The sequence below is a fragment of the Molothrus ater genome, chromosome 10, assembly GCF_012460135.2.
Source record: "Molothrus ater isolate BHLD 08-10-18 breed brown headed cowbird chromosome 10, BPBGC_Mater_1.1, whole genome shotgun sequence".
In the NCBI taxonomy this organism is placed as follows: Eukaryota; Metazoa; Chordata; class Aves; order Passeriformes; family Icteridae; genus Molothrus; species Molothrus ater.
Genome location: NC_050487.2, coordinates 14113984 through 14129062, shown reverse-complemented (window position 1 = coordinate 14129062; position 15079 = coordinate 14113984). Strand labels below are relative to the sequence as shown.

General features: G+C 43.2%; 1 protein-coding gene across 1 annotated transcript in view; it reads right to left on the bottom strand.

The window, feature by feature from the left end:
* MB21D2 (Mab-21 domain containing 2) overlaps window positions 1-14874 on the bottom strand; it is a 58984-nt gene extending 44110 nt beyond the window's left edge. Inside the window, exon 1 of the mRNA XM_036389116.1 lies at window positions 14664-14874. Coding sequence (XP_036245009.1) covers window positions 14664-14874 — 211 coding nt within the window. The remainder of the gene's footprint in view (window positions 1-14663) is intronic.
* Between the last annotated feature and the right edge of the window lie 205 nt (window positions 14875-15079).

Genomic DNA, 15079 nt, shown 5'->3' with positions numbered 1-15079 from the left:
CAAACCCACAGACTCCTGCTGCCTTGCTGAGTGAGACACACATGCAGCAAAAGGCACACAGTCCACAGAGCTGTGCACAAGGCCAAGCAGGTGGTGGGGCCTCTGTGCCCAGTTTCCTAACTTCCTCCCATATGGGTCAAGAGCAGACCTCCCACATCCTCCAACAGGAACTACTTAAGAGGCTGGAGGCTAAAGATGGAGTTGCATCAGCATGGAGGGGACATCAAAAGAGAGAGGTTTGCATCAGTGATACTGGCTCTACCTTCCCACTTCTCTTCCCTCCTTAGATCAATTGCCCCTGTAATTGTGAGCAATACAACACTGACTACAGTCTTTTCAATATTCCAGTCACTGAAGTTGTAATGCCTTAAAAACAAAGGAACTGGGAGAGGGGATGGTGAAGGGAGAGGATTGAAGCTGTGCTGTGTCAGGGAAAGGGAAGAGGCCTTTCTCCAGCTCTTTGATGTTGACTCCTGCTGTTCTAAATGGAACCTTACCCAGGAAAATAAATCTTTAGTTAAAGAATACTGCAAACCACAATGGGGTTTTATCCTAGCAATACCAACCCCACACCAGCTTCTAAATCTTAGTTGAACAGAGGGTGAGCAGCAGCAACACTGTGCTGAAATACGCATTCCTAAAATTCCCCAGCAAATGCAGGCACGCTCAGAGAAGGCAGCTTAGGGGTTATTAGCTGAGAATTCAGGTTCAGATGTTCCATGGGACAGAGGTCAGGGCAGAGATACAACCCCCTGGCTCTCCTGCACATTATTTGAAAATCTTCAAGTGTTCTCAGCACTCTCTGTCCTCTCACTACCCACCATTGCACAAAGCGCTTTTTGCTCGTGTTCCTTCAGTCTGTGCTGTCCCTGGGGCTGGAGATCCACACTGCAGCAGCTCCTGGAGATCTCACAGAAACAGCAGCCAGCAGCTCCCACCCTACCCCTGATAACCACTACATCCCTGTGACGAAGCAGAGTATTAATGCTGCAGAAATCAACAAGCCTGCTTGTTTCTTATTCCAAAGCGAAGACAAAGGTGGGGTTTGTTCAGCTAAGCAGAACAGCCAAGCCTTGCAAGGAGGGCAAAAGAACAAGTGGATAATTTTGATTTTAGTTTGGACCAAGTACCTTGAAACAGGATGGACATAGGAATATTTTCTGAAGAAAAGTTTAAAATTTGAAATGCAGAGGAAAAAATTCAAAATGCTCTACACCTGTTCAGTAACACTGCTCCTCTGGAGACAAAGGGGACTGGGAGGAGGGGATAACACGGAGGAAAAAATCCAGTGCTTCCAGCTTTTATTATCCTAACTTTAGAATAGAATGGAGTCACTAAACCTTTCTGAGTTTTAGAGCATAAGGAAAACAGAAACAAACATTTGATTTTTTGGGTATATTTTAGAAAAATATATGGCACACTAACACTTAAAAGCAAAGCTGGAAGGTTGCAGGGACATAGACAACAAAATTTGAGAGTAAAAGAAGGTCCCTAAATTCCACATATAACAATTGGAGGAAAAGAACTGTAAAGGGGGAGAATTAATTCCTATTATTTGGTAGAAGTTTTCTGATAAATCAGCTTGCTAATCAAATAACACAATCCTTTTTATTTAAAGTTATTCATTTACAGTGTGTAATAGGTACATTTTCAGCCTAAGACTCTGAGCTGCATTTGGCAGCTACAGTGCTAATGATTAACTGCTAAAATATCTTGCTCCTTCAGCTCACCAGCTCCCTTAAAATGTCTTGTGGCAGAAGCCCATGTGCTGTTTGACCAGGAAATCAGTTGTCTTGGAGACATCTTCACATGCTACAGCAGCTCAGTCAGTCACTTTGAGTGACACCACCCAGCAATCTGCACATTACCTTCAAACACAAAATGAGGATATCAAAGCCACTGAAAGAGAAATCATCACCTGCAAGAAACTTGCTGTTCTTCTCTCATGCACTGTTAGCTGAAGGAAGAGCTGTAGCAAGATGAGAGTTCTCACCTCAAAATGCTGCCTGCCTGCGTAATTAGGCCACTAAAAGGCTAATGGTGCTCCTGGTTCACTCAACCATTTATAGGAAAATTATACTCTGTGCTGGTCTAGCAGAATCAATTTCAGGTCAAACCTGCAGGCATCACTTCTAAACCAGAAGGTTACTATAAGATTAGACAAAGAGGAAATCCAGAAGTGTGACCACTAGCTATAACTAAATCTCTCAGATCAGAAAAAGAGTTACAACTGTAAAGCCATTCTGAAGTACCAGGCACCAATTTACAAAGACTACAAAACAGTTATTACTAAGGTAAACCACTAATCCCACGTTATATGACCTGATTAAATAAGATGCTTATCTTCTAGCCATCTGAATGGAATGCTAAAATGGTGCTATTCTTGGAAAGAAAATGTGGAACCAATCCTGCCCAGCTTGAAGATGCAGACAGGGATGCATCAAACTCCTCCCACCAGCTCTATACACATATGCAAAATACCAAGGCAGAAAACAAGACAAATGCCTGACAGATTAGATTCATGCCACTGCATATCTGGGACCCCAAACAACATGTTTGGGATTCAGGATTACAAATAATACGGCATAATGTCTTTAATTGCCTTCAAAACACCTCTCACGTGGCAATAGGCTTCTGTTGAGCTCTCTCCTGCCCCAAAAGACAAGCTGGTGGCCTAGCAGGTGCTGGACCTTGTGCATCAAAACCACCAAGCATCCTCAATTTTCTTCAGCACATGGTGCCATGATCCAACACAGCCAAAACTGACAGGGACTTATTCCCCTCCTAAGCCTTGAGGGCCACTGGAGATGGTGTGCCCCTAAGACCTTATGGAAGCACAGAAAGATGCTCTTAATGTAGCCACATCTTTGCTAACTCAATGCCTTCTGAAACCACAAATCTATTAACCTGGGTCTGCATATTTGCAGCACAAAACACAAAGAAAAGTCTCCTGCATATCTTTTTCATAGTATCACATATGACTTGGGAGTGCTCCAATTCCTGTTCAAACAGAGGTACATGCAAATGCTTAAAACCTTCAGGAAGAAAGACACAGGCCCTGTACAGAACAATCCTGCCAACAGCTCCAGTTAAGGGTAAAAAGAAAAGCTTTGTCCCAGCTGTAATAAAAGGTTCCCCTGGGCAGCAAGAAGAGTACTTTTGCTCACAGAATATGTGCATCTCAGCTGAATTAGTTAATGTGTGTTGAACACACTGAAAATTGTGAAGTGGTATATAAATGCTAAGGATTGTTATTTATTATTGTCTCAGTGCACAACAGCGGAAACCAGTGCCATTTACAGACACGAATTAAGAACAACAGGAGGTCTATCAACATGCTGTGGGTCTGGGGATTTTCTTCATTTGTCTCCCTCACTCCTGTATCCTTCAGACAGAAATCTTTTCCATAGGACTCCGACAGCCCTCGCCAAGCAGTGCTGGCCTTGGCCCAGTGAAGCCTGCCACACTGGAACAGCTCTGTTGGGAGGGGGTGAGACCTCCACATAGAATAAAACAAAGGCATACACACATTTTAAGGTAAAAAAAGAGTCACTTAAAAGAAGTTGAGAACTCAGTGACATTCACAACAATAGAGTGATTCAGACATATACAAGCAACGTCTTACAAGACTGGTCTCAGCATAAGAGCAGATTTTTAAACACTGAATTCTTTACCTGAATTTTTAAGAAGTAGTTTAGATAAAAAGATGATTCCAGATTTTTAGGATGAAGGAGTGAGAGGGTTTGTCTGCTTTCTAAATTAACTCATGAGTCCCCTAGTTCATAGCCAGGATTTAAGTTAAGAGGATCAAAATAATTTTTTAAACTTTGATTTTCCAGACTAACTCGTAACTTAACTCTGCAGCTCTGATAGTGTGAAAATAGTTCTGTTAAGTGCTTATAGAGCACATACAAATCTCTCCCCAAGACAATTAAAATACTGCACAGAAAGTCTTTCTTTGATGTTACAAGCCTGTGTCAAAGGGGTTGTTTTCACTGTAACATTGTTGCCTCAACTGTAAATTTTAGACATCCACAGACATTCACAGGATATTAAGAAAAAATGCAAGTTCGGGTTCAAACTTTTACAGACAACTTATTACATAATGCAAGCCTCTGAGAGATGCTCAATCAAATTGTAATGGTTCCTTTTTCTCAATAATGCACTTAGATGTGCATCACAGCTTGCTCATTGGAAAAAGACATGGGCATTTAATTCAGCTTGTCAGAGACACGCTGTGCTGGCAGAGACCTGCATTCCTCTTATTTTCCTCAAGTAACTGATTGCTTAGCACATGGTTGTCCTACTCTCTACGAAATACAGATATTTCAGCAACTCAAGCTTTAAGGGTCTTATATCAAGGGGCCAATATCAATACCTGATCTGCCATTCAGCACACTGTATTGCAAGTGTAAAAGATGAATTTCAAAGGCCCTGAAGTGTTGTTACAGTGACATTCCCTTCTCGATTTGCAGAGCTGCACATTTTTTGTTTAATACCATTAAACCAAAAGTTTATTTTAAACAGCAATTCACAGTTCATGCCAGAACAGAAGTAAGCTTTGCTTGTTGTATCTCAAGGACTAATTACTGCAGAGCAGTTTCTCAGCTATCCCTGCATACAGATTTGCATCCACACCCAGGATTCGGAATCACACAGAATGAAGAGGGGTGGGTTTCACAGAATCTGCTGAGTTGGAAGGGACCACGAGGATCATCAAGTCCAACTCCTGTCCCTGCTCAGCACCATGCCCAAGAGTCACACCATGTGCCTGAGAGCATTGCCCAAACTCTTCTTGAGCTCTGCCAGGCTGGTGCTGTGACCCCTGCCCTGGGGAGCCTGTTCCAGCCCAACCACCCTCTGGGGACAGAACCTTTTCCTAATATCAACCTAAACCTCTCCTGACACAGCTTCAGGCCACTCCCTCAGGTCCTGTCACTGTCAGCACAGAGAGGAGATCAGGGCCTGCCCCTCCTCTTCCCCTCAGGAGGAAGCTGTGACTGCAGAGTCTCCCTCAGCCTCCTCCAGGCTGAGCAGACCAAGTGCCCTCAGCTGCTCCAGTTTCCCCTCAAGCTCCTTCACCATTCACAGCCTCCTTTGGATGCTCTCTAATGGTTTGGTGTCTTTCTTACATTGTGGTGCCCCAAACTGCCCCAGCACTCAAGGTGAGGCTGCCCCAGAGCAGAACAGGACAATCCAATCCCCTCCCTTGCCAGGCAGGTGATGCTGTACCTGATGGTAAGGTAATTAGGTTGTTACCTTGTCATAAAAGAAAATCAGATTCAACAAGCAAGACTTTCATCTCATGAAGCTGTGCTGGCTGTGATCAATGACTGTGTTGTCTTCAAAGTGTTTTTCAATACCTCCCAGAATAATCTTCTCCATAACTTTACAAAGCACCAAAGTGAGACTGACAGGCCTGTAGTTTCTGGGGTCCTCTTTCTTGCCCTTCTTGAAAATCAGGAATGCTTGCCAGCTACCAGGCAGCTGGGACTTCTCTGGATTCCCAAGACCACTCAAAAGTCATTAAGAGAGGTTTTGTGATAACATCAACAGGTCTTTAAAAATTCTTGGATGAATCCTATCAGGCCACACAGATTTGTAAGATCCAACTGGAGCAGCAGATCCCACACAATTTCATGGCTGACTGGGAGTGATAGTTGTCTCAGTCATGGTCCTCCAGCTCAGGGCACTGAGACCCCCTGGGTCCATCATTCCCCATTCCAAACTAGTGTAAAGCTCTGTCAAGCACCACCTCTGGATCAACAGAATCACGCCTTGCTCTGATTGCTGGCAAAGGAAGAGGTGCACTGAGAAGGAAATGAGGGCATTTCCCTGCTGCTCACAGGACACCCCTTATTTCATCTAAAGCAGACAAATGTTAGCTCCTTTGTTTGCTCTCAACTCCAGATTCCTCAGTGTGCCAGACAATCCTGTACAATCATGCTCGAGAGCGGCAATGTACAAAAAAAGTTTACATGAATTAGTCACAAAGTACCTACAAGAGCTTGCAAGCTCATGCAAAATGCCCTCTAGAACAGGTTCCTGTTGCATTGAGCTAGGGACAGAGATTAGAGTTATCAGCTTTGACACTCAGCAGGAATGTGTCACAAAGGATTAAATCATTATTTCATGAAGTGTCAGCAAACGCAGCTTTCCTGCTGTTCTACCACTAACTTATACATTAATTAGTGAGGTACAAAACAAACACAAAATATCTCCAAGCACGTGCCTGTGGATGGGACACAGCCAGAGCTATCAGCACAGGATTCATTTCCAAAAGGAGTCACCCAAAGCATCACAAAGACATAGCTCTTCAGACTATTAAAATGCAAAGAGTAGAAATGCTGAAGGGAAACACACAGAAGCTAATTGCAACATTTGTCTCAGCATTTTTGGTAGATGTTTAGTACTAGTCCTTCACAACCTCAGAACCTGATTTCCTAAACCAGGTCATATATGCACCACTGAATAAAAACATCCATCCTTGAGAGGGGGTTGTGGAGCAGTGCCAAAAGACCCCACAAACAGGAACAGGAGAGACAAGACATTTTAGAACAAAAAACCCACACTGCCTAGCAGATTATGCAGTAAATCAAGAACTGACTTTGTTATTTCCAGATGAAAACTGAAAGTGTTTGCTACCTACTCAGTAGTTCTGGACCAAATCATTTCTGAACTCTCACTCCATCAGTGGGTAGAAGTTCTGCATGGTCTGGCTGCAAGCCACATAAAGAAGCTCTTGGCAGATCAATGGCATGCCACACATAAACCTCTACTTTTCTCCTAAATTATGGCCTTATAAGTATGTCATAGGATGGCAAAAAAAAAAAAAAAAAAATCACTGTTAACGGTATCCAAGAAGAATTTCTAGTTTTGGCCATGTCTTGTATTTTTCCCTTGCCTTCTGTCCCAAACTGCTGCTTTCTATTGAGTGGCATTGCCTGACACTGCTAAACTGCATCACTATGCACACTACAGACAGGATGCATTATTGAAACTAATTTGTCCCAATTTTGCTTGGGGTCCATTCAGTACAAAATAAGATTACTTGCTAGAACTGGGTTAGGTTGTAATCTCTCTCATAGAGGTTGAATTGCACTTGATCTCAAAGCCACTAGATCAACAACAAATGACAGATAACTATTTGCCTTCATTATTTAAATACTTTTCATGGCAAGACTCTCAGAGCCAGAGAGTCTTTTTACATGGGAGAGTTGCATGATTAAACCCTCCTGTCATGAAGAACTGCAGCACCACTGTGTTCCACTCTTGCAGTACCACCCCAGCTTTCACAGACTGCTGGAGCACAGGAGACAAGGAAGGCTTCTCATAGTACCAGGGCCCTCTACATATGGTTATATACTGAAACTTGCATAGATCTGTATAAATTTGGGGGCAGTTCAGAACAGAGGTCTAGGGTGTCCTCACTCTGACTCAGTGTTTCACCCACAGAATGATTTTCTTAGGTTGAAATAGATGCCACCCACCTCCTGTTCTACCAGCTGAAGCCACCCAATGCTGTGAAAATGTCTGCCCACAGCCCTAAACATGAGTGGGTGGCAGTAGCTACCACTGCTGTGTCAAAGACATGGATATTATGAACCTTAGAGCAACCAATCACCCCCACTCAATGGTATTTGTACTTTTGACACCAGCATGCTGGTAACAAAATATGTTAACAACCTTCTAATTAAATGCTTTCAATTAGGTTAAAATCAGATTGTCTGACAATTGAAACAATGCATTAATAAGATCATTGTGACTTTCTTAGCATCCGGTGTTTATTAAAAGCTCAAAAGTCAAATATGTTGGGGAGCAGGGAATCTATCTTCTTCAAACTGAATGCTTCCTATACAACCACACAGTCACTGAAATAGTGCCTTGAAAGAACTGCAGAAAGTTTATCTACTGTAAAAGTACATGATCAGAGACCTGCCAGTTTGGTTGAAGCACTAAGGCACAGATTAATCCACTCAGTCCAGGACAATTGCTCTTTACAGTAAAAGGGAACACAACAGAATGGTAGAAATGAAAGCAAACAGTGGAGTTCTCTTAATGAAACATAGCAAAATCCATAGCTGCATCTGTCAATTGGAACATCAACTGCTGCTGAAAGATTTATTTTGAATGTCTCATAAACTGCCTTCCAGTTCCATTAGAAAAAAAACAAAAACAAAAAAAAACCAAAAAGAAATCAATGACAAAAAAAAGCAATCCACCCCAAAAAAAAAAATCAAAAAAACCCACCAAGAATACCTGACTGCCATATTTTTGTTACTTAGACAGTAAGAGAGGTTTGTGCTAACAGAAGTCATAAAACTTCACTGGATATAAAATCCATGGTTAAGATGGGGAACCTATGAAATATGGTTGTGAGTTCCAATAAAGCTACAGTTCAGCTCCTGAACTCACACCACGCTACGAGTCACCAGGACAAGACTCAGACCAATGACTTGGGCCATGCAGCTAGAGGTCATTTTTCAGCTCTCTCACCCTTGTTCCCATGCAGGCTCACTGCTCTTTTCCCAATAAAGGACATTCTGTCAATTCAGCCTCCAAAGCTGCCTTCTGCTTAGCTCCCATGATAGGTCTTCTGCTTTTCCAAGGGAAAAAAAACCTCCAGATACTCCCCTTTACTTCCCCAGAACTCCACCTACTCTACTTCTTGTTTCATACCCCAAAGACAAGCAAATTAAAGACAGTCTAAATGTAATATATTATGCTGTACACATTAAGGGAGTGTCACTCTCAAAGAATTTTCTCCTTGTTCAGAGGATAGCAGGCCAAGGTACCAACGGGCAGAATTAATGGTTTTCTTTTAGGACATGGAACTTACCACCCCAGTTGCTGCTAAGGGAAAACCCAGAAGATGTGTCATCCTATATAATGCACTCAACTCTTAAGCTTCTTTCAGAGCAAGTGATCCACAACTCTTGCTTCTCAAGTGAGCTTCATACATCAGCATCACCCAGACAAAGGTGATGGACTCAACAGAAGGTCATTTTTCTTAAACTCACAGAAACTTGACAGGTCTATTCCAGAGCCTCTACCTGCAGCTGCCACCACAGGGTTTCACACAGATATGCTTGGAAGTGCAATTTGCCATCTCAATCACTGTTCACTGTGTCATGCTGAAGCAGCCCTTGCAACTCAAGACCCCTTGACTGGAGGTGAAAGGCAATCTTGGCCTTAGCCACATTTCTTCCTGGCACTTTCTCACCTAACCAACCCTGCAGAGTACAAACAGGGTCTGACCTGGGCAGGAGAAGATTCCAGAGGTGTGCCCTGGAAAACCATCTTTGCAGCAAAAGGACTGGGACATGCCCCTAAAGGTGCACCTCAATGCAAAAGTGCACATATCAAGGCCCAAGAAAAAGTGCAAAAATTTCAGCTGTGCAGGAGACAAAGCAGGAACCTGGCATTTGTGAAAGAAAAATTACAACAGACAAACCCAACTGTAAAAAAACTGATCAGCTTGGAGATTCTCTTTGAGAAGTCCAGGCAGGGCTTTTACCCTCTGAGTTTCCTCTAGACTGGACATTGTTGATGGGCTACTCTGGGTCTCTGAGTACACATCCAAGCTGCAGATTACCAAAGCTATAATAAAACGTGTCCTCCAGCCTTCCTGAGCAATGCCGGAGTCATCTTTAATTTAGCTTCACCTATAAAAGTAGCCAGCTGCTTAAAAGAAAGTTGAACAACTGGTTTCTAACTAGAATTGCCACAAATATTTTAGCATTCACACAAAGCCACATAGGAAAAAAAAAGGAAAAGTCAAAACCTCAACAACTCCTGTATCCTGGTTACCACTGTAATTATAAAATTGCCCTTAAAACATAATTGCATAATTGGGCTTGGCAAGTATTCTCCCAAATCTTTTACAAATATTTCCACAGACTGAAAGAACAGGAGGTGGGCAGTCTGACAAGCCTGCCATGAGAATTTGTGCCCTCAGGACATGTTCCTAGCTATTACACTAAATACTTTGCATCACAGACTAATGTTTCAAAACAGTAGTTGAGCAAGTAAAATACCAGCATCTTAAAACAAATTGAGACAAATATTTTCAATCTATTTTCACTGATGATACATATATGGACCAACAATCCCTTTGAACAAAGAGACAGAGGAGGCTACAAAACCTTTTTTAACTAATTCCCAGTGAGAAGAAATTGGTTGATTTATGAAAGGTACAACCAAATAGAAGCTACCAATGCTTCGTAGCCTTACCTTACCAGTTTAGTACACTGTCCCCTAATTAAGAAAGGCAAAACCACCAAGAAACCCCACAGCCTTAAATGCAAATACAGAAACATGTGGTCTGCAGGGAGAGGAGACACAAGTGAAGCCAGAATTGAAATCTGTGATAGAGTAAGGTTGTTTTTAACAGCTGTGCATTATGCATTCAGCAGCACAGGGAATGCCAGCAGGGAGCCTTTATTAACATAGGCCTCAGAGTACAGTGTGCTCCTATCATGATTGGCTTCTCTTGAGAGAAGGCACACACACACAAAAGACTTAACCCTAGAGAGATCACTCCAATCCTGTTGCTATTTCATCAGCTTGACACTACAACAGGAAGCAGAGAATTTCCATGATGTATCCTAGACACATACCTAAACAGGTAACACTTCAAACAATGTCTGAAATCTAATCTACAATAGATTTTATCAGCAAGTTATGGCAGGTAGGGAAGGGGAGGAAAAAAATGCCACACAAACCCACACAAGAGTCACACTGCCAATGCTGTTCTGCTACACAGACCTCAGGTACAGGGGGAAACTGGAAAATTCTTTCCTTGTAGAAGCTGCTGACAAAGGCAAGCTAATGTGAGGACACCTGTGTTGTCAGCACAGCAATCTGCACCTCCAGAGCACATATTTTAGGGGCCCATGAGTCCAGGAAACAGCTGGAAGCCTTGCTACAGATGCAGGGGCTCAGCAGGGCAGCTCACTCCATTTGGGAATCTGGTATTTGCAGCAGAAATAATTTGCTGATGCCAGCCCTGCTTCCACTCTGAGACTTGCCTCTATCACAAACACTTGCTAGCACACCCAGCACAGCAGCAGGCAGGCACCAGAGAATTAGGAAATGATCTCAGAATAGGATCACCACCTCTCCTGTATCAGGTGCTGAGACAAGCTCTCTAGAGGCCTTGTCAACAGCTCCAAGCTGCAGCTGGCTGCAGATGCTCCAAGTACGGCCTGCCCTGGTGGGCACTTCCCACAGAAGTAACCACTGAAGTGACAAAAAGACACACTAGAGGCCTTAAAACCCCAAAAGGCCACTTTAGCACCAATTTGAACTCGTCTGTTCCTTGATTTGATTTCTCAGGAAGGAGAATGGCATGAAATGTCCTAAGCATCTGTCTTCTGGTTCTGCTGAGAAGTCTCATAGTAGGAAATAGAAACAAAACACCAACCTAAAGAGCTTGAAAACTGCTCTAGATGACTGAACCCAGATGTGTACCAGGAGTGAAGAATATAGCTCTATATAGTCTGTACTAATTCATATATCTTTGTTCCTTTCTCTTGTTACCATATAAAATTCTGGAGTCGGTATTCCAAACAACATGAGCTGGTTTGAGGCAGCAATAGCACTAGAAATTTCAAGGAGTTATTTTATATGTAATGTTCAATTATGTTCTCTCAAGAGCATTAATATATGTTTTTTTTAAGCCTACAACATCTGTGCATTAAAGCACTTTTTACTTAGGTGCTGAACAGAAAGAGACAGGCAGTGTTTATTAAAGAATTTCCTGAAAGTACTTGTACTGCAAGAATAATATCCTCTAGGTCAGGTACCCTTAAATGGTTTTTAATATGACTGCTATGCACCTCCCATCACAATGGCAGCAAGTACTTTAAAAATCAAAATATCATTGACTGTAATATCATCATTTGATAAAAATACTCCTTTATCACTTTTTAAGCACAAGACCCCCCCAAAACTGAGTCATCAGGGGAATAAGTAGTTAGCTCCTTTCATGACTAGCAGGTACAGACTTGGTCTCTCAGCCTCTCTTAGTCAGCCCCTCTGCCCAGCACACAAGACTGTCTTTTCTCCACTCTTTTTCTTGGTTCCTACAGCCTTTCCCTCCTCTGAAGCTCAACCATACCTGAATCAAAGAGACAAGAATTTATCAGGCATAGCTCAGTGTGAGTACAGGAATTTACTAACAAAGGCACCAAAATACACCTGTTGTTTTGGTATAGGGTGTGGGCAAGACCATATGGTCTTGGCGACTGTGAAAGGGACTGTGAATGGCCAGGAACCACCCACATTCAGAAAATACTCACTTCCCCCACCAGAGAGGTAAGTCATTTGCAGTCCTCTTCTAATGCTTGGGACACAAGATTTTGGACAAAACCACGACAAGTAGTGCCTCTCCCTAATTCTCTCACAGTCCAACTCTTTAGATCTCCTAGAGTTCAGTTACTTAAAGCCAGGACAAGACAACACAGCTGAAAAAGAGTTAATACAAATTAAAAGCAAAGTCTGACCTAGAGGGCAAGCCATGCAGAGTACAAACATCTGAGAATCTTCACAAGGTCTCCTCACCTATCATTCATCCACCAATTACACACCAGTGTAATTAAATCAGGAAAGCTATGTTTAATTTTCCTATCATCACCCGACGAGATAGGAGCAGTACGTATGGGAGAGACCAGGCACAGGGGAAAGAGCTATTTATTAATAAGTTAAATCCTTTTAGATTTAAGAGCCTCTCTTGCTAAGAAGGATCTGATCCACAAACACAACTTCTAGGGTCCAATGCAGGCAAACAAGACATGTCATCTCCATTTCTGTCCTGGGCTCAGTCCTCAAGTCTCTTCTTTTATTCAGAAACAAGACTTACTGAAAATTATCAGGTACAACTTAGACAGAAATAAGTTTTTTGTTGAAACCAATGGTTTAGCTATACATTTAGAACTGAAGAATGCTCGTCTCCCAGTCATTATATTAACAAAGACAACCACATTAATTTACATTACTTCTAAACAGCCTAAGGCTCCCTGTTTCATGAACAGCAAGGCATTAGGGTGTATTTGCAGAAATACAAGGCATGCTCTAGTTTATTCTTCTTTCTTCTATTGCTTTCTCCTACACGAGAGCAGGAAGAAATTCTGTGATCCCTGTACCTTGCAAAGACTATTAATGCTTAAACAGGATCATACAAAGCGTTCTCTACTTGCTAGCCACAGCAGCTATTGCTTTTTTCTCTCCACTCTTCTTTGCTCCATCCCATCCAGCCATGTTTCCTCAGCCAGTTATTTAAAGCCCTGATTGAAAAATGTATCAGATCATAATACTGGATAACTTCCACTAGATCATGCTTTTAAGAAAAAAAATCCTACAGGCTTTGAGGCAACCCTGGCTTCACCACATCTTTTTTGTTGTTGTTTAACTGGGAAGGGGGAAATATTTATAACTGTGACTATAAATATACACGCTACTGACTTTTCAACTTGTTGTCCTTGGTCTCAGGCTAAATTTAGTCTGCTATATCCTGTCCAGCCCTTGGTGAAAAAGCAATACACATATAAAATTGTGCAAATCCCATACAGTGGGCAATTGTACTGATCCAGGTACCTTACAAGATAACCAGTGGGACAGACAGATTCTCATTACAGAGTGTAGGTGTGTTCATGGCTATAGAGGAACTGGTCTATCACAGAGACAATCCTTTGAGACAGAAAATAATAATCATTGCAATAGGACAGCTCTGTGGTTCTGGATGAGAAAAGTGATGTAGATTATTCAGAGTGTACATGTAGATCATACACTTGGTTTGTGCCAAGTATGCTTTAAGGGTGAATGTGCACCTCTGAGCTACAAAGAACCATTCACCGGCCACAGCAGCTGTTTACACAAAAATGTTTGGGAGAACGTTTAAGACAATAATTGAAACTTGGATGACTGATTTCAAGGTCTAATCTGCATGTTAAAGAGCATCCTTTTGTATCCTGAAAGCTTTTATTCGTCTAAGTGATTTCTTAGTCAATTCATGGTAAATATTTATCAGAAACTGACTACCTGGAGAATCAGAGCTGTTAGTCATTCTACTGTTACTCTTAGGAAGCCTTAGTCATGCTAGAGCCCAGGTGATTTCCGCAAGGGCCAACACATGCTTCACCTCGGTTTAAGGATCCCTGCCTGCGATTCAAAGTTTCACACAGATGAAGACTCCCCCGCCACAATCTGACTTGCTCCACTCGCTGCGAGTTTTGCAACCTAAGCAAGAAAGGCAGTTCGGGAGATGCTCCTGTACAAGCATCCGCCGGTCTAATAGCCAAAATAAGCGGTCCAGAAAAAAAAAATTAAAAATCTGTGTTTCCTATGTCTCGACAATTGGGGGTAAAAACAATAAAGGGCCGGACTCGCCTCGCCTGCAGCCCTGCTGGCTCGGCGTGTTTCTCGGGCACCGGTCAGCTCTGCGACCCAGCCTTTCCTCTGTGCTTATAAACACATCGCTGCCAAAGGCTAGTCGGATAGGACAGGAAAAATTAGTTTCCTGGGGGTGAGAGCCGCCCTGCGACCGGGGACCCCCCCAGCCCGGCGCGGGGAAAGGGTCCGCTGGTGCCGCACGGCCGGGAGCCCTGCCCGGGGGTCCCCGGCCGGCATCGCCCCCGCCCCGCCCCGCTCGGTCCCTGCCCTACCCAGCATGGAGAAGATGAAGTCCTTGGCCGTGTGGATCTCCAGGGCTCGCTGGTCGTCGTACTCCCTCTGATCGTGCTTGGTGAATTCCTGGATGAGTTTATTTAATTCCTCCACCCTGGCTCCCGATCGGAAATCCAGCTCCGGGAAGGGAGGCTTGCTGGTGGTGCCGGCGGACCCTGCCTTGCTGGCGAGAGGCGCCGCCATCTTCATGCAAAAAAAAAAAAAAAAAAAAAAAAAAAAAAAAAAGGAAAGAAAGGGAGAGGGAAAAAAAAAAAAAAAGGAAAAAGGAGGGGTTTGCACTGTTGAAATGGAAGAATGCGAGCGGCGGCGCAACGGCAAAGCCCGGGCGCGGGGCTGCCGCCGGCGCTGCTGAGCCCGGAGCGGCGCCGGCCGCCGCGATCAACAAGCGGCCGCG